This window comes from Gorilla gorilla, chromosome 14, assembly GCF_029281585.2.
Source record: "Gorilla gorilla gorilla isolate KB3781 chromosome 14, NHGRI_mGorGor1-v2.1_pri, whole genome shotgun sequence".
In the NCBI taxonomy this organism is placed as follows: domain Eukaryota; kingdom Metazoa; phylum Chordata; class Mammalia; order Primates; family Hominidae; genus Gorilla; species Gorilla gorilla.
Window position 1 is genome coordinate 129016191 of NC_073238.2, and position 23889 is coordinate 129040079.

The window sequence follows — 23889 nt, forward strand, 5'->3', positions numbered from 1 at the left end:
AACTTGATTGGAGCCCTGTGGTGCCCTGAAATCCAGAGCATGTTGTTGGGGGTGATTGATTTTCCTGGGTCTTTAGCAACATGTCTGATGTTTGCAGATTCTGTACCATGGGCCCTGCCGTCAGTCAAGTCCAAGAGCAGATGTGAGTCGAGTGGTCAGTGGGTTGCAGGTAACCATAGGCCAGCCGAGGGTGGCAGCCGTGGGTGGACAGCTGGGACTCCTTCCCTGTGGGTGACAGCTGTGGGTGACAGCCGTGGGTGGACAGCATGGGTGACAGCCATGGGTGGACAGCATGGGTGACAGCCATGGGTGGACAGCTAGGACTCCTTCCCTGTGGGTGACAGCTGTGGGTGGACAGCATGGGTGGCAGCCGTGGGTGGACAGCTGGGACTCCTTCCATGTGGATGACAGCTGTGGGTGACAGCCGTGGGTGGACAGCATGGGTGACAGCTGTGGGTGGACAGCTGTGGGTGACAGCTGTGGGTGGACAGCACGGGTGACAGCCATGGGTGGACAGCTGTGGGTGACAGCCATGGGTGGACAGCTGTGGGTGACAGCCGTGGGTGGACAGCACGGGTGACAGCTGTGGGTGGACAGCTGTGGGTGACAGCCGTGGGTGGACAGCATGGGTGGCAGCTGTGGATGGACAGCTAGGACTCCTTCCCTGAGGGTGGCAGCTGTGAGTGACAGCCTTGGGTGGCAGCTGGGACTCCTTCCCTGAGGGTGGCAGCTGTGGGTGGACAGCTGTGGGTGACAGCCGTGGGTGGACAGTGTGGGTGGCAGCCATGGGTGGCAGCTGGGACTCTTTCCCTGTGGGTAGCAGCTGTGAGTGACAGCTGTGGGTGGACAGCCGTGGGTGGCAGCCGTGGGTGGCAGCTAGGACTCCTTCCCTGACCTGAGCTCACTTCATTTGACCAGGAGCATCAAAAACAGTGTGTGCATCCAAACCACTGTGAATCCCCACACTGTAAAAACAAAAACTTCAAACATCACATATTTTGTCCACTTTGCCCTCAATGCACGCTTTATCCATGTGAGTGTGAGCAGACATAGAGCACAGCCCTCACTCCTCCATCCACCAACCGATGGCAGCAGCAAGCACAGTCAGGCTTCTCAGCACACAGGATGAAAGAACAAGGGAAGACAGGGCTACGCAGGGTCAGCCCCATGGTCTGACTCCGAGTCCCAGCTGAGGAACCAGCCAATAGCATGGACAGCACTACTTCCCATCAGCATGACTGTCAGGTATTTGTCGAGCACCTACTGAATATTAGGTATTTGTTGAGCACCTACTGAATATTAGGCTTTTTCTAGTCATTTTTGACCAATGACAATATCAGAGTAAAGGAAATTGATTATTCTAATAGAATTCCTCTGAATGTAACATGTAGATTGTATAGGCTAAGAAATCGTAACTAAGCCTTATGTCTTAAAGTGCTGGTTGTATTTCTAGGTAGGAATTCTTATATCTAAATTCTACAGTATATGCAAGTTATCTAAAAATTAATACTTGTGAACAATTATGGATTAAAATAAATTTTTCTTTTCAAAAACCCAGGCAACTTTAAAATTTTCATTAAATCAACAGTTTTAACAGCCTATAAAGGCTTCTGCCAAATGTTGAAGATCATCAGAGCTAGCTGAGTACAGAGCACCTCAGCCACCTCAAGAGTGGCAGGGGAGGAAATAAAGTCATATTTTGGCTTCACTCACATCTTATTACTTCCAGATCTGATTCTTTCTTTCAGACTGGCAGCCACTACATCCTGCTAATATTCAGAGCAAATTTCTCATGAAATGCCCTGTATCTGCTCCTCACATATGCATAGCTGAACAATGAGTTCCCATCCATGGATTCTGCACTGGAGTCTTGTGTGATGAGAACTGTAGTGTAATGAAGACCACAGCTCTGACATGAAAATGATGATGCTATTTTCTCATTAACCAAATCCTCTGCTGTGTCGTCGCCAACATTGCGCACGTGGCTTCAACAAAGATGAAACGACCGACAGCTGTCCTAGCGCCATGTTCACTCCATTCGTCTCAGGAAAAACCCATCCCGACCTGATTAGAGCAATGGAGAGAGGATGGCTTAAAACAGCTGAGCCTCTGCATAACTCGTCTTCGAGCCAATCAGAAAAATTAGGGAAGGTCTGCTGCCTAACCTTCAAACAAATATTTTGGAATTGTCCGAATTATATAAATTATTCAAGATAGAAGAGAAAGGAGATAAGGAAAGCAGAAAGAAAGGTAGTAATTAAGAAAGGAAAGAACTGGAGAGCGGGAGAGGTTGGGAGGAAGGGGAGGAGAAGAAAGAGGTAGAGGAGAGGAAGACAGCAAGGAGCAGAGGAAGGGTGGGCAGAAGGAAGGTTAGTTGGAGAATTTCTCAGATCTTATGTGTGATTATCTCCTTCCTCTGTAGCTGAGGAGTGGCATCAAAATGGCAACACTAAACTATCCAAGACCTCCGGAAAAAAAAAAAACCACCCCAGTGGAGCAGAACATCCCACTCTTCACCATTATTCTTCGCGTGCTGTTTGAGAATCCCAGACTGTCTTCTGGCTCCTGTTCTTCCCCCTCCTTGGACGCCATGACAACTGTCACATGACCCTGCAAACACAGCGTCTCCAGGTCTGCACCAGGCCCCAGCTGCTCCTCTGTCTGGAAGGAGCAAGACGATTTTGTTGCTGAGATGCACGGAGCCCCCCGGCTGACCTTTCCCTGTGCCAGTGAGTACCTGTGGCATGCAAGGGAGAAAGCCTATCAGGACCACAGGAGAAAGGTAGGAAAGTCCCCAATCCAGCCCTGACAGCTCAGCGGGCGGGCACCAAGCAGTGCCCACGAAATGCCTGTGCTTTCCCTGGAGTCCTGGAGGTGATTTTCTTTTTGGAGACAGCATGGTTGAAATGACATTTCCTAACAAGATTCATCATCTATGTTGCCATACAATAAAAATCTCATTAAATAGTCGACAGCTTTCTTTCTTTTTTTTTTTTTTTTTGAGATGACAGCTTTCATGTGCCATGTTTTAGGGCCATCCTATTTCTAATCACAGCATATATTTAAGAAGTACTTAATTTTTCCTAAGTGACTTGAAAGCATCTTAAGACAAAAACACCAGAAGCATCCTTTTCTTTTTCTTTCTTTCTGTTTTTGTTTTTGTTTTTGTTTGTTTTTGAGAGGGATGTTGCCATAGGTGTGTTGCCATGTTGGTCAGGCTAGTCTTGAACTCCTGATTTCAGGTGATCCACCCGCCTCAGCCTCCCAAAGTGCTGGGATTACAGGCATGAGTCACCGTGCCCGGCCCGGCATCCTTTTATCTATCAAAACAGTGGACTCCAAGGGGGACTAAAAGCCAACCCTTGTCCCCATTAGAAGATATGTTATTATTTCCATTTATTGGATGCAGATGTGGACAATTGTTTGAGGGCATCGCCATGCAGCTCTGAGGTGGCCTCCCACAGTCTTCTGCCCACACCTCAGTGGAGGCGTCAGAGAACGATGTTCCATGTATCATGTCTCCACGTGTGTGTTGATCAGGCTGGAAATAAGAAGGAGAAGTTTGGGTTTCTGTTTCTGGGAATGGAGACACTGCCCTGTAATGATCTTAAGTGACTACCCCAAGGAGTGAACTGCAGGTCAAGCATTTCTCTTCCTCCTAGGGTTGCAAGTGACATTGTGTGGCCTGGGCTGCAGGTCACACTCATTGCAAGGCGCCAAAGCACCCAGCCCCCACCCCACGTCAGGCCTCTGCACCTGCTGTCTCCTTTGAGGTCCCCACTGGGAACTCTTCCCGGCTCCTTCCCCAGCTCAACCTCACTTCCTGGCACTCCGGTTCCAATATCACCTCCCTGGAGTCTTCTCTGTCCCCTCTGCCGCTCTCTGGTTCCTGGGCCTGCTACCTCCTGTCGCCACGTGATTGATGGGCATGTTCATTACTTGTGTTGTTTTCCCCACTCAGTGAGGGTGCTGACCGTGTCCTGCCCACCACTGTGTTCTCTGCACGTAGAGTGTGGAGTGAGCACTTGGTCAGCCGCTGTCAGTAGGGAAAGATGGAAAGGAGTGGGTAAGGCAATAGCGCATATGAATCAGTTAGCATTACAGTAATACTGCAGGATAGAAAGCCCATGGGTGTTTTCTTGTTTGCTTTTGTATCCCGGGGACTAGAATACCTCCTGCATGAGGTAGCTGGTCAGTAATCCTGCAGCCTAAGTGAGTAACCAGGCTCTGTACCTGAGAAACTGTAAGGTAAAGAAGGTTGAAATTATCATCGTGGGAGGTGCAGAGATGATTGAATAGTGAACTTTGGTAGGTTGACTGGAGCCATGAGGCCCCAGGGGGCATAAGCTAGCTTAGCAGCTTTGTGACGTCGGAAACCTACAGGTACTGGGTCCAAGGATGGAGTCATTGGAACACCCCAGTGTGGCCCCTGAGTAGCAGCAAGGGGCATGGGCCGGGAACCTATGATTCTGGCACGAAAGTGTTGAAGAGAGGGACTGGGTGTCTGACCTGGAGGGGATGAAGTGAAGACAGAGAACCAGTCCAGAAAGAGAGAAGCTGGAAGTCACATATCGTCAAGGAACTGCTGTTGGGCACAGCTGACCAAGTGATGAAAAGAAGGAGGTTGTGGTGAAGAACAGGGCAACTGAAAGCACAGCTTCCCAGCAGGGGCAGACACAGGTGGTGATGATGCCTGGGTGTCCTGGCAGGGGTACGCTGAGGGGCGTGAGGGTAGGACATGAGACCTGGCAAACGAGGTTAAGGCAGCTGGCAGAGCTGTCCCCCGGGGGTAGGGCTCATTTAGGACAAAGAAATGGGAGAAGAGCAAGATGGGCCCTGATGCTACAGGCCCCACTAAATGAGGAGAAGGGCAAGCTACAGCAGAAGGGTGAGGAGCAGCAGGGGCTGGAAGCAGCTACATCAGCAGGACCCCTCTAACACTCCACAGTTCTCCAACTGGCACTAAAACTTGAATGCAAACAATGTTTCTCCCAAATTAAGAGTGGAGAGAATCAGCTCTTTGAATAACTTAGTTTTTTATTGCTTGGCTGAGAATCTCTGAAACTATAAAGGACCTTGGTAGAATAAGAAGAGATAAAATAAGAGGAGAAAAAAGACCTGTGGGAGAACAGTGCATCCCAGTCCCCTGATGACTGCCCTCCTAGAATAGGGGCCTCATCCTCAGCCCAGCCTTCCCCCTCACAGCCTGAGCGGCCCCTGCCCCCAGCGCTCCCCAATGCACCTGACCCCTCAGCCAGGCTGGCCATGCCTGAAGGGGTGGCCTGCCCCTCCACACCTGTGGGTATTTCTAGTCGGGTGGGACGAGAGACTGAGAAAAGAAATAAGACACAGAGACAAAGTATAGAGAAACAACAGTGGGCCCAGGGGACCGGCGCTCAGCATACCAAAGACCTGCACCAGCACCGGTCTCTGAGTTCCCTCAGTTTTTATTGATTATTATTTTCATTATTTCAGCAAAAAGGAATGTAGTAGGAGAGCAGGGTGATAATAAGGAGAAGGTCAGCAAAAAACGTGAGCAAAAGAATCTATGTCGTAATTAAGTTCAAGGGAAGGTACTATGCCTGGATGTGCACGTAGGCCAGATTTATGTTTCTCTCCACCCAAACATCTCAGTGGAGTAAAGAATAACAAGGCAGCATTACTGCAAACATGTCTCACCTCCCGCCATAGGGCAGTTTTTCTCCTATCTCAGAATTGAACAAATGTACAATCGGGTTTTATACCGAGACATTCAGTTCCCAGGGGCAGGCAGGAGACAGTGGTCTTCCTCTATCTCAACTGCAAGAGGCTTTCCTCTTTTACTAATCCACCTCAGCACAGACCCTTTACGGGTGTCGGGCTGGGGGACGGTCAGGTCTTTCTCATCCCACGAGGCCGTATTTCGGACTATCACATGGGGAGAAACCTTGGACAATACCCCGCTTTCCAGGGCAGAGGTCCCTGTGGCTTTCCGCAGTGCATTGTGCCTCTGGTTTATTGAGACTAGAGAACGGCGATGACTTTTACCAAGTATACTGCTTGTAAACACTTTGTTAACAAGGCACGTCCTGCACAGCCCTAGATCCCTTAAACCTTGATTTCATACAACACGTGTTTTTGTGAGCTCCAGATTGGATCAAAGTGGTTAGGTCAAAGTGGCTGGGGCAAAGCTACAAATTGACAACATCTCAGCAAAGCAATTATTCAAAGTACAGGTCTTTTTCAAAATGGAGTCTCTTATGTCTTCCCTTTCTACATAGACACAGTAAGTCTGATCTCTCTTTCTTTTCCCTACAATGCCCACGGTGTCAACTCCAACCTTGCACTCACTGCTACCTCCAGACACTGCCATCTCCAGAAACTCCTTTTTCCTCTTCCCTGTGCTACCTGGACTTCTCTTGGATGGGCTTGTTAGTAGACTGGCACTCCTGAGGAAAGAATCCCTGAGCTTTAGGATGTATCAATTAAAACCCCTGTCTCAGTCCATTTCTGCCACTACAACAAGATATCACAGATTGTCATTATTTATTTATTTATTTATTTATTTTGAGACAGTCTCGCTCTGTCACCCAGGCTGGAGTGCAGTGGTGTGATCTTGGCTCACTGCAACCTCTGCCTCCCGGGTTCCAGCGATTCTCCTGCCTCAGCCTCCCAAGTAGCTGTGATTACAGGCGCGCGCCACCATGCCTGGCTAATTTTTTATATTTTTAGTGGAGATAGGGTTTCACCATGCTGGCCAGGCTGGTCTCGAACTTCTGACCTCAGGTGATTAGCCTGCCTCGACCTCCCAAAGTGCTAGGATTACAGGTGTGAGCCACCACACCCGGCCAAAGATTGTCATTTATAAACAACAGAATTCACTTCTCACAGTTCAACAGGCTGGGAAATCCAAGGTTTAGGCACCAGCGGATTTGGTGTCTGATGAGGTCACTCTCTGCTTCCAAGATTGCGCCTTGTTGCTGCATCCTCATATGGTGAAAGGGGCAAAAGGGATGAACCGCTGTGTCTTTACATGGCATAAGAGATGGAAGGCCCAGGCAGCTCTCTAAAGCCTCTTTTATTAATATGAGGGCATTAGTCCTATTCACAAGAGCAGAGCCCTCATGACTTAGTCACTTCCCTAAAGGCCCCACCTCTTATTACCACCACAGTGGGGATTAAGTTTCCACACGAACAATGGAGGGACACAAACATTCGAGGCATAGCAACCTTCAAAACTGAAAAGCATGCTGGACACAGTGGCTCACGCCTGTAATCCCAGCACTTTGGGAGGCCAAGGCAGGAGGATTGCTTGAGCCCAGGAGTTTGAGACTAGCCCTGACAACATAGCGAGACACCTTGTCTCTACAGTAAAATTTAAACGTTAGCTGGGCATGGTAGTATATACACGTAATCCCAGCTACTTGGGAGGCTGAGACAGGAGGATCACTTGAGCCCAGGAGTTTGAGGCTGCAGGGAGCCACGATCACTCCACTGCATTCCAGTCTGGGCAACAAAATGAGACCCTGTCTCAGAAAAACCAGCCAAACAGCCAGACAAGGAACAAACTAAAAAGCAAAGAGAACGAAGTCTGAATAAAGCAGAAAAGGCTATCCAAGGACTGTGGGACAATAACAAAGGTGTAACTTACTTGTAATGAGAATACCAGGAGAAAGGGAGAAAGGAACAGAAGAAATATTTGAAGCAATAATGAACGAGAATTTCCACCATGCTAATGTCAGACACCAAGCCACAGATCCAAGAGGTTCAAAGAATGCCAAAAAGGATAAATGCCCAGAAAACTACACCTAGGCATATCGTCTTCAAACTACAGAAAATCAGAGATAGAGAAAACATCCTGAAAGAAGCCAGAGGAACAAGACTCCAACAGAGGAACGAAGATGAGAATGACACGCTCACCTCCTCCAGCCGGTAACCAGGAAAAAGTGTAGGGAGACATGTGAAGTGTCCAGACGAAGGGAAGCAAGACCCTAGAATTCTGTACCCTGAGAAATTATCTGTCAGAAGTGAAGAAGAAATAAACATTTTCTCAAACAAAAATTGAGGAAATCTGTCAGTTGACCTGCCTTGGAAGAAATAGCAGAAGAAATTCTTTAGAGAGAACAAAAATGGTGTAGGTCAGTAACAGATCCACATAAAGAAAGGAAACCATCAGAGCAGGAATAAGCAACAGTAAAATAAAAACTCTTATTTTTATTATTCTTAGTTGATCTAACAGATAAAAGTTTGTTCAAAACCATAATTACTGCATGGTGTTAGACTGCGTATACTTATGTGCATATCTCTATCTGTGATACACGTACACCTGCTTTTATATTAATATAAGTGAAACGAATAAGCAGCCACTGTCATCATGTCAGTTGCAGTGGGTGGGGGGTGGTGCGTGGGTGGTGGTGGTGGAAGCAGCTGCAGGAGTGGCAGTAATAGCGGTGGGACCTCTGTGTCCCACATCCCCAAGGCAGCCAACTGTGCTGCCCCAACCCTTGTGTGGCCAGGCAGGACCTGCTCCCAGGGCCAGGGCCTCCACCACTGCAGACTCTGGCCCCGTGTCACCGCTCTTGCCTGCTGATGCAGGGAGGGCACAGGAAAGAGGTGAACAGTACCCGGAGCCCACCCCTGGGAGCCCCCTGGAACCTGTCACCCTAAGAGCCGCTGTGATGGAGCCAGGCTGAGCTGCCTGCTGACGGGAGAACAGTGCAGTTGGGCACACAGGAGCAGGTGGAGAGGGGCCCAGTGGGGACCTGGAACCCCCACCCCGGCTGTGAGGAGGCATGGCCAGGGCTGCACACTCCACGGAGCCTGTGGGAGCCAGGAATGAGTGGCAGCCCCACCCCTTCTGAGTTGGCATGTCAGGAGCTCCCTGGGTGCAGCTGCAGCCACCTGGCCATGGCTGCGGACCCAGGCATGTGTGTGGCTCTGCACTCTCAGGAGCCCAGGAAGGCCCCCTGTCTCCCCGCAGGCTCAGAAGTGCCTGCTCCCACTGCCTGGCTTCTCCCCACTGTTGGCACCAGCTCTGATCTTGGAGAAAAGTTGAGGCCAAGCCCAGGCACTGTCACAGCCCGGCTGGGTGTGCCCACACTTAGGGCAGAAGTGACATGCCAGCCCCTTACCACCTCGGCCCCCTCCAGATTTGGGCACTGACAAGCGCAGGAGGGAGGCTGAGGGGGATGCAGAGGACAGCACAGTGCTGGCCTGCGTGCCTCTTGGCATGAACAGCCTGCGTGCCATGAACAGCAACAGGAGGCAGACGGACTCCTGGGCAGAAGGGGTCAGGTTCCTGGTGAAGCCACACCTTCAAGCTGGGGAGGGCCTGAAGCCTGGGGGTCCAGCTGCCAGTCCTGCAAGCCAGAGAGGGAACTTGTGGTGCTTTTCCCTGGGTCTGCCCATGGCCACCCATGGACCAATCAGCATGCACTTCCTCCACACTGAGGCCCATAAAAACCCTGGGCTCAGCCAGACTCTAGCAGAGGATGGAGATATGATGGGGAGACGATGGGCTGACCAGCTGCAGGGAGGAGCTACCCTCTCTGCTGAGAGCTGAAGAAAGGACAGGATGACCAGCTACAGAGGGGAGCTGCACACCCCAAGGTCTCCTCTCTGCTGAGAGCTGAGACGTCAGGACAACCAGCTTCAGGGAGGAGCTACCCTCTCTACTGAGAGCTGAACACTTGTCAGGACACCATGGCTATGGAGAGGAGCTGCCCACTGTGGGTCTCCTCTGAGCTGTTCTATTGTTCAGTAAAGCTCCTCTTTGTCTTGCTCATCCTCCACTTGTCTGCATACCTCATTCTTCTTGGATGCAGGACAAGAACTTGGGAGCCATCAAATGGTGGGGCTAAAAGAGCTGCAACATAAGCAGGGCTGAAACATGCCCCTTGTTCACCATGCTGTGGGTGAAGAGGAGAAAAGAGAGAAGGAGAAAAGAGCTGAGGCTCTTGGCGGGGGGGGGAGGGCCAGGCCTGGGAGCTCCCTGAGCCAGGGCTGTGACTCCCACTTTGGGGCCCTGCAGTTCCTGGAGCCTCCAAGCTTCTGGGCACCACTGCATTCCCCAGTGCCAACTATGGAAGCTTCTTGCAGTACGCCTGGTCCAGGCACAGCCTCACAGCGAGCCAGCACCCATGCTGGCACCTGGAGCTGCCCATCTCACTGCAGCAGCTGGCATGACTGGCTGTGCAGTGACTGGACCCCACACTCACTCACTCACACACCCCTCGCCACTCCACTCCAGTCTCTTCAGAGGGATGGGATCCAGGCCAGTAGCATGAGCTGAGCACAGCCTGCCAGTCCAAGTGGGCCCAGTGGGCCCCAGCAAAATTCGGCAGAGGTGCCACCAGCCACAGAGGTTTCCATCCAGAAAGGCAACACCCTCAAGATTCCCATAACAACACCAATGATAAGGAACAGGAGAGAGGTATTCAGATTATTTTGTAATATAAGTTACTCACACTACCTGTTAAGCAATATAGTGTTATTTGAAAGTGGACTTGAGTTATTTGTAAGTACATATTGCAAATCCTAGGGCAGCCATTAAAAATGTAATGAAAGAAGTATGACTGATAAACTAAGAAGGGAGAGAAAATGGAATCATATAAAACGCTCAATTAAAACCACAAAAGGCAGAAAAGACAAAAATAACAAATATCAAGAGTAACAAACAAAATAGTAACAAATATGATAGCTATTTATCCAACTATATTAATCACTTTGTCAGAGTAGATTAAAAAAAAAGGCCCAACTATATGTTGTCCACAAGAAACCACTTTAAGTATAAAGATGTATAGCTTAAAAGTAAATGATTGAAAAAAATATACCATGTCAACACAAGTCAAAAGAAAGCTGGAGTAACGATATTAATTTTAGACAGAGCAGACTTCAAAACAAGGAAAGTTAAAGGGAATGATAAAATGGGGTCAATTCTCCAAAAAGGCGTAATAATCCTTAATGTGCAAGCACCTAACAATAGAATATCAAACTACTTGAGATACTACAAGAAAAAATAGATGAATCCCCTTATCACAATTGGAGACTTCAACACCCCCGTCAGAAATGTGCAGATCCAACAAGCAGAAAATCAGTAAGGACATAGTTGAACTCAACGTCATCATCAATCAACTAGATGTAATTGATATCTATCATCCAATTCATCCAGCAACAGGATAATACTCATTCTTCTCAAGCTCACATGGAATATTCACCAAGATAGATCATGGATCATCTTCTGGGCCACAAAACACATATTAGCAAATTTAGAAGAATAGAAATAATACAATATCTACTCTTAGACCACAGTGGAATTAAACTAGAAGTCAATAACAAAGATAACTGGAAGATCCCAAAACATGTGAATATTAAACAACAACAATGGGGGCTGGGTGCAGTAGCTCACGCCTGTAATCCCAACAATTTGGGAGGCCAAGGCAGGAGGATCACTTGAGCCCAGGAGCTTGAGACCAGCCTGGGCAAGATAGCAAGACACCATCTCTACAAAAAAAAAAAAGTTTAATTAACCAGGCATGGTAGTGCATGCCTGAGGTCCCACCTATTAGGGAGGCTGAGGCAGTAGATCATGTGAGCTGAGAAGTTTCGGCTATGATCATGCCACTGCACTCCAGCCTGGGTGACAGAGTGAGACCCTGTCTCAAAAAAAAAAAAAAAAAAAAAAAATCACGTGGGTCAAAGAAGAAATTTCAAGAGACATTTAAAAATATTCTGAACTAAATGAAAATGGAAACACAACTTACCATAATTTGTGGGATGCAGTGAAAGCTGTGCTTCAAGGGAAATTTAGGGCATTGAATGCATATATTAGAAAAGAAGAAAGATCTAAAATCAATAGTCTAAGTTTTTGCTTTAAGAAACTCAAAAAAAGAGGCCAGGTGCAGTGGCTCATGCCTGTAATCCCAGCCCTTTACGAGGCCGAGGCGGGCGGATCATGAGGTCAGGAGATCCAGACCATCCTGGCTAACACGGTGAAACCCCGTCTCCACTAAACATACAAAAAATTAGACGGGTGTGGTGGTAGGTGCCTGTAGTCCCAGCTGCTTGGGAGGCTGAGGCAGGAGAATGGCATGAACCCCGGAGGAGGAGCTTGCAGTGAGCCGAGATTGCGCCACCGCACTCCAGCCTGGGCAACAGAGCGAGACTCAATCTCAAAAAAAAAAAAAGAAACTCAAAAAAAGAAAAACAAATTAAACCCAAAGTTGGAAGTAAAGAAATAATAAAAATTACAGCAGAAATCAATGAAATTGAAAATAGGAACTCAATAGAGAAAAATCAATAAAACTTGGTTCTTTAAAAGATAATTCTTTGGGAAAAAAAATCAGTAAAATCAATAAGCCTGTAGCCAGGCTAACTAAGAAAAAAGAAGGAGGAGGCAAATTACTAATATTTTGCTATTATTAGTAATATTATTACTTATATTACTAGTATATATGTAATAATATAACTATAATAACTATGTTATAATATAACTATATTAGTAATAATATTACTAATATTAAAAAGCTATGATCATCAAGAAAGGAAAAAAGGAGCATCACTACAATCCCTAGGATATTAAAAGGATAATAAAGGGATACTATGAACAAATTTATGCCCACAAATTTGATAACCTAAACGAAAAGGGCCAATTTCTTCAAAGGTTCAATCTGCCAAAATTCACACAAAATGAAATAGGAAATCTGAATAGACCCATATCTATTCAAGAAATTGAATCAATAATTAAACTTCCAAAACAGAACACTGGGCCCAGATGGGTTCATTGGCAAATTCTATTAAACATTTAAGGAAGAAATTTTACCTATTCTCTACAATTGCTTTCAGAGGACTGAAGCAGTGGGAATACCTCCTGTACGTATTCTGTGAAGCAGCACTACCTTATAACCAAAACCAAAGACATTACAAGAAAACAGTAAATCAATATCTCTCATGAACATTGATGCAAAAATCCACAGCAAAACTTAGCAAATTAGATTAAAAGTGTATAAAAAGAATTATATGCCATGACCAAGTGGGATTCATTCCAGGTATGCGAGGCTGGCTCATCATTCAAAAATCAATCAATGTAATTAATCACATCAATGGGCTAAAAAAAGAAAAATCACATGATCATATCAGTAGATGCAGAGAAAGCATTTAACAAAATCCAACATTCATTCATGATTTTTTAAATCCCAATAAACCAAGAATAAAGGAAACTAGAAGTTAAGGAAAACTTTCTCAACTTGATAAAGAATATCTCCAGGCTGGGCATGGTGGCTCGCCCTGTAATCAGAACACTTTGGGTGGCTGAAGAGGGAGGATCACTTGAGCCCAGGAGTTTGAGAACAGCTTGAGCAACATAGCAAGACCCCATCTTTACAAAATAATTTTTAAAATTAGCTGGGCGGTGGCTCATGTTTGCCATCCTAGCTACTTGGGAAGTGGAGATGGGAGGATCACTTGAGCTCAGGAGTTTGAGATTACAGTGAGCTATGATTGCATCACTGCACTCCAACCTGGAAGACAGAGGGAGGCCCTGTCTTAAAAAAAAAAAAAAAAGGAATATCTGAAAAACAACCTCTACCTAACATCATACTTAATACTGAGAAACTTGAAGCTTTCTCACTAAGATCAGGAACAAGGCACTCACCACTCCTCTCACCACTCCTTTTAAACATTGTAACATTGTACTGAAAATTTTAGATAATGCAATAAGGCAAGAAAAGGAAATAAAAGATATAGTGATTAGGAAGGAGGAAATAAAGCTGTCTTTGATGGCAGATGACATGATCATCTATGTAGAAAACACCAAATAATCAATAAAAAGACATGTGGAAGGAATAAACAATTATAGCAAGGATGCAGGATATAAGGTTAATCTACAAAAGTCAATCACTTTCCTATACACCAGCAAGTGACAACTGAGATTAAAAACATGATAACAATTATATTAGCACCCAAAAAGTGAAATACTTAGGTATAAATTGAACAAAATGTGTGCAAGATCTGCATAAAGAAAACTACAAAACTCTGATAAATGTAAATAAATGGAGAGATATTTTATGTTAATGGATAGGAAGATACAATATTGTCAAAATGCTAGTTCTTTCCAATTTGATCTATAGATTCAATGCAATCCCAATAAAAATCCCAGCAAGTTGTTTTGTTGATATCAGCAAACCCATTCTGATGTTTATACGGAGAGGCAAAAGGCCCAGAATAGCCAATTTAATATTGAAGGAAAAGAACAAAGTTGAAGGACTGAAACTCATGGACTTTGAGACTTATTAAAAGCTATGATCATCAACACAATGTGGTATTAATGAAAGAATAGGCAAATCATCAACTGATCTTTGACACAGCAACAAAGGCAATACAGTAGAGCAAAGACAGCCTTTTCACAAATGGTGCTGGGACAACTGAACATCCACATGGAAGAAGAGGAATCCAGACACAGACCTTACAGCCTTCACAAAATTTAACTCAAAATGGATCATAGACATAAATTTAAAATGCAAAAAAAAGTATAAAACTCCTAGAAAATAATGTAAGAGAACACCTAGATGACCATGAGTATGGGAATGACTTTTTTTTTTTAATCAGCAAGCAGAGCTGGCAAGAAATAGCTTTTTAGACACAATGCCAATGGCATGATCTATGAAAGAAATTATTGACAAGCTGAACTTCATTAAAATTAAAAGCTTCTGCTCTGTGAAAGACAATGTCTGGAGAATCAGGAGACATCTATAGACTGGGAGAAAATATTCGCAAAAGATACGTCTGATAAAAGACTGTTTCCAAAATACATAAAGAACTCTTAAAACTCAACAATAAGAAACTAAACAATCCAATTTAAAAATTAGGCCAAAGACCTTAGCAGACACCTCACCAAAGAAAATATATAGGTGGCAAATAAGCATATGAAAAATGCTCCACATCTTATGCATGAGGGAAATGCAAATTAAAACAATAATGGCCAAAATCCAGAACACTGACAACACCAAATACTGTCAAGGATGTGGAGTAACAGGAACTCATTCATTTCTGATGGGAATTCAAAATCATACAGCTGCTTTGGAAGACAAAATGGCAATTGCTTACAAAACTAAACATACTATTACCATACAATCCAGCAATTTTGCTCCTTGGAGTTGAAAACTTTTGCCCACACAAAAACCTGCACATGGATGTTTATAGTAGCTTTATTCATAATTGCCTAAACTTGGAAGTAAAAAAGATGTCATTCAGTAGGTAAATGGATAAACCACGGTACACCCAGACAATGGAATATCATTCAATGCTAAAAAGAAATGAGCTATCAAATATGAAAAAACATGAAAGAACCTTAACTGCATGTTATTAATTGAAAGGAGCCAATGCTAAAAGACTGCATACTGTATTATTCTAACACTATGACATTCAGGAAAAGGCAAAGTTTACTATGGAGACAGTAAAAAGATACGGGTGGGTGGGTGGGGGAGGAAGGAAGAGCTGGAGCACAGAGGATTTTTAGGGCCATGAAAATATGCTGTATGATAATGCAATGACGGATACCTGTTATTGTACATGTGTCCAGACTCATAGAATATGTGACACCAAGAGTGAACCCTAACGTAAACTATGGGTTTTAGGTAATTATGATGTGTCAATGTAGGTTCATCGATTGTAACAAACATACCACTCTGGAGGGGCATGTTGATAATGGGGGAGGTTATGCATGTGTGGATGCAGAGGGTATATGGGAAATATCTGTACCTTTCTCTCAATTTTGTTGTGAACCTAAAAGTTCTCTTTAAAAAATCATTTAAATTTTTTTTTAAATCACAAACAAAAACACAACATAAAAGGACTGTGTTACCAAAATTGGCTTCTGAAGAGAAAGTCCAAACAGACCAGTTATCAGACAGTTATCTATAGTTTCATAAGAAAATTATACCAAACATTTGATGATCAGAAAATCCAATCCTGCTTAAATTGTTCCAGTGCAGGGAGAAAGAAAATTTTCTAATTTATGAAGCAAATAGGAGACATCGATCCCAAAACATGACAAATACTTCACCAAAAAAGTAAAAAAAGCACAAATCAATCTCATGTATGAATATCAATATAAAGGCAAAAAGATTCATAAAATAATATCAAACAAAATCTGAAGAACACTTTAAATAATCTTAACCAAGGAAATTCCACAGATGCAAGGGTGATTCCGTATGAGGAAAGCCACTAATATAGTTTACCACAATAATAGGCTGAGAAAAAAAATTATACAATTGGTTCCATAGAGGCAGAAAATATTTTGACACAATTCAACACCCATTGATGCCAAAAAACAAGCAATAAAATAGAAATTACAATGATATGTCCCTAACATGATAAAATACTAATTAATATCTCACCTCAAAGCCAGTATCTTAATTAATGGGAAAACACTAAAAGTGTTCCTTCTATGGTAATAGATAAAACAAGGATGCCTACTATCTCTTACAATTTCTAAATTGTATTGGAGGTGTTAGTCAATGCAATTAGACAAGATAAATCCATTAGAGGCATAAAAATATTTTACAATAGATATTTTATTTGTAAATGAAATTCCTAAGTATCTGGAAAAAAACAAAACAATCAATGGAAAAACTACTAAAAACAAAAAATAAATTAGTAAAGATAATTAGGGCAGAATAGAATATTCAGATAGATTTAATTGCATATGAAAATTTAGAAAACAATAAAAGCAGTGTCTGTATTAGTCCATTTGTGATGCTATAACAGAATGCCCAGACTGGGTAATTTATAAAGAACAGAATTTTATTTCTCAGAGTTCCAGAGACTGGGAAGTCCAAAATCAAGGCACTGGCAGCTGGTGTCTGGTGAGGATCTTCTTGCTGTGTCCTCATATGGCAGACGGTGGAAGGGCAAAAAGTGATGGACTCTGTGTCCCCATGTAGCAGAAGAGCATGAGAGACGCCACTCCCAAAAGCCCTTTTTATAGTGACATTAATCCATTTAGGAAGGCAGGCCTCACCTTCTAACACTGTTGCAGTGGATATTAAGTTTCCAACACATAAATTTTGGAGAATATATTTATATATAGCAGTATCTTAGACTGTTTGGGCTACTATAACAAAACACTATAAGCTGGTGATGTACAAACAATAAAAACTTATTTCTCACAGTGCTGGAGGCTGGGAAGTCCAAGGTCAAGGAGTTGGCAAATGTGTTTGTAGAGACAAAGTTTCACCATGTTGGCCAGGCTGCTCTTGAACTCCTGACCTCAGATGATCCATCTGCCTCGGCCTCCCAAAGTGCTGGGATTACAGGTGTGAACCACTGCACCTTGCCAAAGTTAATACAATAGACTGAAGCATGTCAAATATGTTTTAACATTTTACTTCCTAATGTCTTTAAAAAAAACAACAACAAAACACCTCACTAGTCACCTTTGGAAGGTACTAAGAACCAACTTACTATTTTGAAATTGGCAAATAGAGAAAACCTAGTAACTTTCTTGCCAATGCAAAGCTTTTCTTTACAGAAGTATTCCAGCAAACAAATACAGATTGAATGATGAAATTAGAATATCTCCACTTTTCAAACCATAATTAAGTAATGGATCTAGGATCATTCACTGCTGCTAACATCACAAGGTAGAGACAAGCAAAAATTTGTACCTTCCAATAAAATGTCAAGATACCACCTGTGGTTTATCAAGGAAAAAGAAAAATGAACCTGAATTTCTAACTGCCAATATACAGAAAATGTCAGGCATGTGATCAGCAAAATCCAGACTCAGAAACTCTACAGGACAAATTCTCTGGATTTCTCATAGCAAATTGCAGGGAGAAAAACAGGGAAATTGTACATTAGACGTAAAAGATGCACCGACCAGTGGCAATATAGGCCTTTTTACGTGAGTCCTGAGTCAAACATGGAAGGGAGGAGGGTGGAAAGGAGATCAGGTCTCCATTTTTTATACTAATAAGCACTCTGTTGGGGGCACTCATTTCCCCCCAAGAGCATTCTTTGATGATTTTTCCAAAACCAGTCTTTACAATGATGGTTACAAAATGGTGATTTTTCGACCACACCACTGCTTCTACGTTTACCAACTGGCATTTTGCTGTAAGGAAACACTCCCTTCCCCGCTGTACCTAATGTTTAAATTAAACAAGAAGCAACATCAGATAACACATTAAGGGGTTCAAAAGGCCTTGGTCAACAAGTTCTGCCACCAGGCAAGCTAGTGTGACATTTTTAATAAGTTATGTTCTCAAATCTTTATCTGGAGCTTGAAGAAACTTGCTTCTAGAAAGCTCTGTGTAGGCATCTCAGATTAAACATATTTAACTCAGAATTTCCTGTCCATGCCCCAAACCCACTCACCACCTTCTCTGTCTTAGTGTCACCTGGTATGAAAACTGGAAGCAGAGGGCATTCTTCATGCCTTCCTTTCCCTTCACCACCGCCCCACACATGTACACCGCACCTGGGCCTGGCTCCTGCCACCTCCCTGCCCAGTGGCCCCACAGCCCTGGGCATGCTGCAGGCCCAGGTCTCCTCCCTGGATGACCACAGGAGCCTTGGCATTGGCCTCCCTGCCTTCCTTCAGGCTTCTCTTTGTTCACACGTAGTGACAGAGGAGCCTGTAAAAAGTGACCATGTGGCCACGTCACTCCTCTGCCTCTATTTTCAATGGTTCCCTTTCCTTTGGGGACCAAGTTGCAGCTCCTAAGTGTGCTCTGTGAACACCTCTCCATCTGCCCCTTTCTCCACCTCCTGACATCTCGCTGCATCTTCTCCACCCTCTGTGCTGTCACCACATTGCACGTGGGTTCAGTCCCCAGCCTGGCTATCCTTCTCCGTGTGCTGGGGGTTTCTTCCTCCACTGGGGAGTTTCCCAATGCTGTCGCCTTCAGGTTATCCGTGAGCAGGTCCCGTAGTTAACAATCTATAAAGGAATGTCTAGAATATGCTGGGATTCCTTTTTCCTGCAAGCAGTGATACATACAGGTCTCATGCATTTAACCTGTCACATTTTAAATATAAATGTTTCCCTTATTTGTACCTTTTCTAATTGGAAACTTTAGAGATTGTTGTACAGCTAATGCCTAAGGTGCTCATCCTGAAATACTGGTGGAGAGCTTGGAAATTAAAGTGAGGTGGATGCAGGCACATAACTCACTGTATAAAAGGCCTCCTGGCAGCTGGGTGCAGTGGCTCACACCTGTAATCCCAGCACTTTGGGAGGCCGAGGCAGATGGATCACAAGGTCAGAAGATCGAGACCATCCTGGCTAACGCATTGAAACCCTGTCTCTACTAAAAATTACAAAAAAAAAAAACTAGCCGGGCATGGTGGCGGGCGCCTGTAGTCCCAGCTACTCGGGAGGCTGAGGCAGGAGAATGGCATGAACCCGGCAGACGGAGCTTGCAGTGAGCCAAGATCGCGCCACTATGCTCCAGCCTGGGCAACAGAGCGAGACTCGAAAAAAAAAAAAAAAAAAAAAGCCCCTTGGCAATAGAGTGCAGACTAGAAATGTCATCAGGTGTTGGCATTTAACAAATTCTCACCCTGCACCCACTTAATTCTGTCTTTCAAAAGGGCAATAGAGGCTCATTTCTGAGGGTGCCTGGCTTCCTCCAGGGGATACTCGGATTCCAAATCTAAGCACGAGCCTCTTTCAGAACTTCAGGCCGTGTGCTGACATGGAATCCCTGGTGCCACGAAAGACCCCAGAGCAGCACAATCTGAGCTCACTGTTTCCAATACTGCGCCCAGGTAACGCTGCCTCCTCATGCCACAGGTCCAGAGCGCCCAGCCGCTGGTAGACACCCGCGCCCCGCTGACGTTCCGCCATCTCCACCTGAAACTCAAGAGGCTGAAGGTACACTTTCATTTCTACCTTACTTCATGTAATAGCTAACTAGAAAATGCCAGCTTAAAAGCCCAGGAAAATAGAAAAGGCAGGGTTAGTGAGGAATAAACTCACCGAAGACAAAATGCAGTCTAGGTGATTAATTAGCCCCGTCTGTCCGTGAGGGAGCTGGTTGATAATTGGAGCAGAAATCTTCCCCCAGTCGTTGTGCTGACTATAAACCAAAAATTATCTGAGACAGGTCTCAATCAATTTAGAAGTTTATTTTGCCAAGTTTAAGGATCTGCCCGTGACACAGCCCCGGGAAGTCCTTGAGAACATCTTCCCAAGGTGGTCAAGATACAGCTTGGTTTTATACATTTTAGGGAGACTTGAGACGTCAATCAATACGTGTAAGGTGTACATTGGTTTCGTCCAGAAAGGCAGGACAACTTGGAGTGGGAGCAGGGGTACTTCCAGGTCACAGGTGGATTCAAAGATTTCCTGACTGCCAATTGGTTGAAAGAATTTATCTAAAGACCTGGAATCAATAGAAGGGAGTGTCTAGGTTAAGACAAGGGGTTGTGGAGACCGAAATTCTTATCATGCAGATGAAGCCTCCAGGTAGCAGGCTTCAGGGGAAATAGACTGTAAATATTGCTTATCAGAGTTAAAAAGGTGCCAGACTCTTAGTAAATTCTCTCCTGGATCAGGAAGAAGACCTGGAAAGGGAAGGAGATTCTCTACAGAATGTAGATTTTCCCCACAAGAGACAGCTTTGCAGGGCCATTTTGAAATATGTCAAATAAATATATTTTGGGGTAAAATAGTTATATATTTTTTTAACACCTGCTGTCTATCATGTTGGTATCTTATTGCTACAAAGAGTCTTTTTGTCAGTTTTAAGGTCTCTGTTTTAACCTTAATGCTGGTCAGTTGTGCCTAAATTCCATTGGGAGCAGGGCATAATGAGGCATGTCCAACCCCACTTCCCATCATGGCCTGAACTAGTTTGTCAGGTTAACTTAGGAATGCCCTTGGCCAAGAGGAGGGGTCTGTTCAGTTGGCTGGGAGTTGTGGAGGGGACTTAGAATTTTATTTGTGGTTTACATGACCCATCATGTCTTGGGGGGAAGGGAAGTGGATTCACAGTGACAATTTATTCAGTGCAGTTCCAGAATAACTAGCATCATTCCCTTACAGTAAACCATTTCTTAACCACCTCAGAATGTTGGGTTTTTGGTTTGTTTGTTTTTGAGATAGAGTCTCACTGTGTCGCCCAGGCTGGAGTCCAGTGATACAACTTCAGCTCACTGCAGCCTCTGCCTCCCAGGTTCAAGTGATTCTCCTGCCTCAGCCTGCCAAGTAGCTGGGATTACAGGCGCACCCACCATCAAGCCCGGCTAATTTTTGTGTTTTTAGTAGTGATGGGGTTTCACCGTGTTGGCCAGGCTGGTCTCAAACTCCTGACTTCAGGTGATCTGCCCGCCTCGGCCTCCTGAAATGCTGGGATTACAGGCGTTGTTTATTTCTTTTTTCTTTTCTTTTTTTATTTTGTTTTTTAGACGGAGTCTCGCTCTGTTGCCTGGCTGGTGTGCAGTGGCACGATCCCGGCTCACTGCAACCTCCGCCTCCCGGGTTCAAGCGATTCCCCTGCCTCAGCCTCTCCAGTACCTGGGACTACAGGCCCGCACCACCAAGCCCGGCTAATTTTTTGTATTTTAGTAGAGACAGGGTTTCACCATGTTGGCCAGGATGTTCTGATCTCCTGACCTCGTGAAGTTTACCTCATTTGGTGAGTGAGAATTGCATGGTTATCTCGAAGTAATGCCTCCAGGACAAAACGCTGTGGGCTTCATATGTGCCTGTTAAGCAGTGGTGTTAAAATGGGCTGAACTGAAGCCGAGTAACCAGCCTTCAGCATATCTGCAGACCGACCGCTTGGAAGCCTAAAACAAGAGGCAGATTCTTTTCCTCTGGGCTCAAATATTCTCTTCTTATAATTGAATAAAATATCTCTATCTTTCTTAAAATATAAAAAAGATTTCCTCATTAGCACCACCGCCCCATGTTACTTTTGGAGGGTCACCTAATTTTACAAGATAGTGCCTCGCCTCAGTGTCACTCTGTCACTTACTCCACCCAATGCGTTCCAATCCATGGGCAAAGCAGCTGGTGGTCCCCGCTGAGGGGTGACGGCGCGTCCCCGTGGGTACGGTCCCCGCTGAGGCGTAACAGGGTGTCCCCTCGCGTACGGTCCCCGCTGAGGCGTGACAGTGGGTCTCCGTGGGTACGGTCCCCGCTGAGGCGTGATGGCGCGTCCCCGTGAGTACGGTCCCTGCTGAGGCGTGACAGTGGGTCCCCGTGGGTACGGTCCCCGCTGAGGCGTGATGGCGCGTCCCCGTGTGTACGGTCCCCATTCAGGTGTGACAGTGGGTCCCCGTGGGTACGGTCCCCGCTGAGGCGTGATGGCACGTCCCCGCGTGTATGGTCCCCATTCAGGTGTGACAGTGGGTCTCCGTGGGTACGGTCCCCGCTGAGGCGTGATGGCGTGTCCCCGTGGGTACGGTCCCCGCTGAGGCGTGATGGCGCACTCGCCGATATGAGCCGAGGCAGCGTAAAACTCCCAGGGCGCTCAAGTCACAGAAACGTGGCGTGAGGAAGAGCCTCGCAATCCGCCGGCGCTCCTCCAGCCTCCTTCTCTGTCCCCAGCTGGAGGAGGAACGGCTCTCCGTCATCCAGAGGGACAACCGCCTGCTCCTGGAGAAGGTGGCCTCTGTCATGAGGACCAGGGGACAGACTGACAGCAAAAACAACTCCAAGCACAGGAGGTAAGGGAGGGGCTCCCGCCATCCCACCGGGCTCAGCACCAAACCCGAGTGCTGGGAAGGGGTTGGGGATGAGCAGAAGAGCTGCCCGTGGGTCGGAGTCGAGGCGTTTCTGTCCTCTCCCGAAAACAGCCACAGCTCTGAGGAGCGCCCTTTTCCTTGGCGGATTGTGATTCCAAGTTTTACTTGAGACTCCTAGGCTGTTTCCGCAACCCACAACTAAATCACAGTCAGCGGCCGTGAGCTGGCCGTGTGCCAGACACTCCTCTGAACCTGCTAAAGCGCTTGACTCAGAACCCTCGCGGGACCCCGTGTGGTTCGGGCTCTTGTGCACCTCACAGGACAGTAGGAAACGGAGGCACTGGGAGGTGGCAGAACTTGGCCAAGGTTGCAGTTCGGCGGCGGAGGAACACAGGCTGTACCCCAGCCCTGCTCATGCAGTTCTCAAAGGTGTCAGTTTCCAAAAGCAGCAAAAGGTTTTGTTTCTCTGTCAGCAGACCACTAGGTCCAGCATCTTTCTGGAAAAAACACCGAAAATCATGTACCCCTGCATCCTGTGTGGGTCCCAGCCTGGGATGCTGGTACTGCTCTTTCATAACCTCACTTTTCACCCAGAAGTGGAGTTCTGCCCTCCGTGAAAATGAACATCAGCAGGCTTTCATACTCCTTAAAATCACCTTGTAAATGCTTGACTGTGAATCCTAAAAGCCTCTCTTGTCTAAGGTCAATAACCTCTGCCCCCTGCATCCTACACATCCTAGAGTAACCTCATAGTTACACCATGGCCCTTTCCCTGTAAGTGCAAGATTTTGATGGTGATTGTGATAGTTAATTCTAATGAAGGGGTTTTTGTTCCAGAAGTGCTTGAACCTTTTAAGACTTTTGGCCTGTACCTATCCCCAAGAAGCTTATAGTAGTTTCAGATTTCATAATAAATTAAAATATAATTGATCCTCAGGTACCTCAAGGTGTGTGATACAGGAAGATTGCAGGCCCAGCAGGGTGCACCACTGGGAAGGTGCTGCTCCAAGCTCAGGCGGGCCCTGCATGGTCCTGTGTGCTGGCTTTGTTCAAACGCCCAACTGGAGCAAACCTGCCTCAGAGATGATTTACTGTGGGCTTCCAGGTCTTCAATGGAAGCCATGGGAAAGTCAACCATTTCTCTCAAGAATGCATCAGTTTGGGGCTTGATAACTGGCTATTTCATGTCTCAGTTGACTCCATTCTTTAACAAAG

General features: G+C 45.6%; 1 protein-coding gene across 2 annotated transcripts; it reads left to right on the forward strand.

The window, feature by feature from the left end:
* The first annotated feature begins 2631 nt into the window (after positions 1-2631).
* On the forward strand, positions 2632-22660 carry CFAP97D2 (CFAP97 domain containing 2). 2 transcript variants are annotated; one of them, XM_055360302.2, is made up of 3 exons: positions 2632-2782; positions 19775-19855; positions 22538-22660. In XM_055360302.2, the coding sequence occupies exons 1-3, from the start codon at positions 2693-2695 to the stop codon at positions 22658-22660; spliced, it is 294 nt and encodes a 97-aa protein (XP_055216277.2). In that variant the 5' UTR covers positions 2632-2692. The 2 variants fall into 2 exon arrangements, 1 of the variants encoding a protein (XP_055216277.2); XR_010130642.1 differs by lacking the exon at positions 22538-22660 and having other exon boundaries at positions 2632-2729.
* The last annotated feature ends 1229 nt before the right edge of the window (positions 22661-23889 follow it).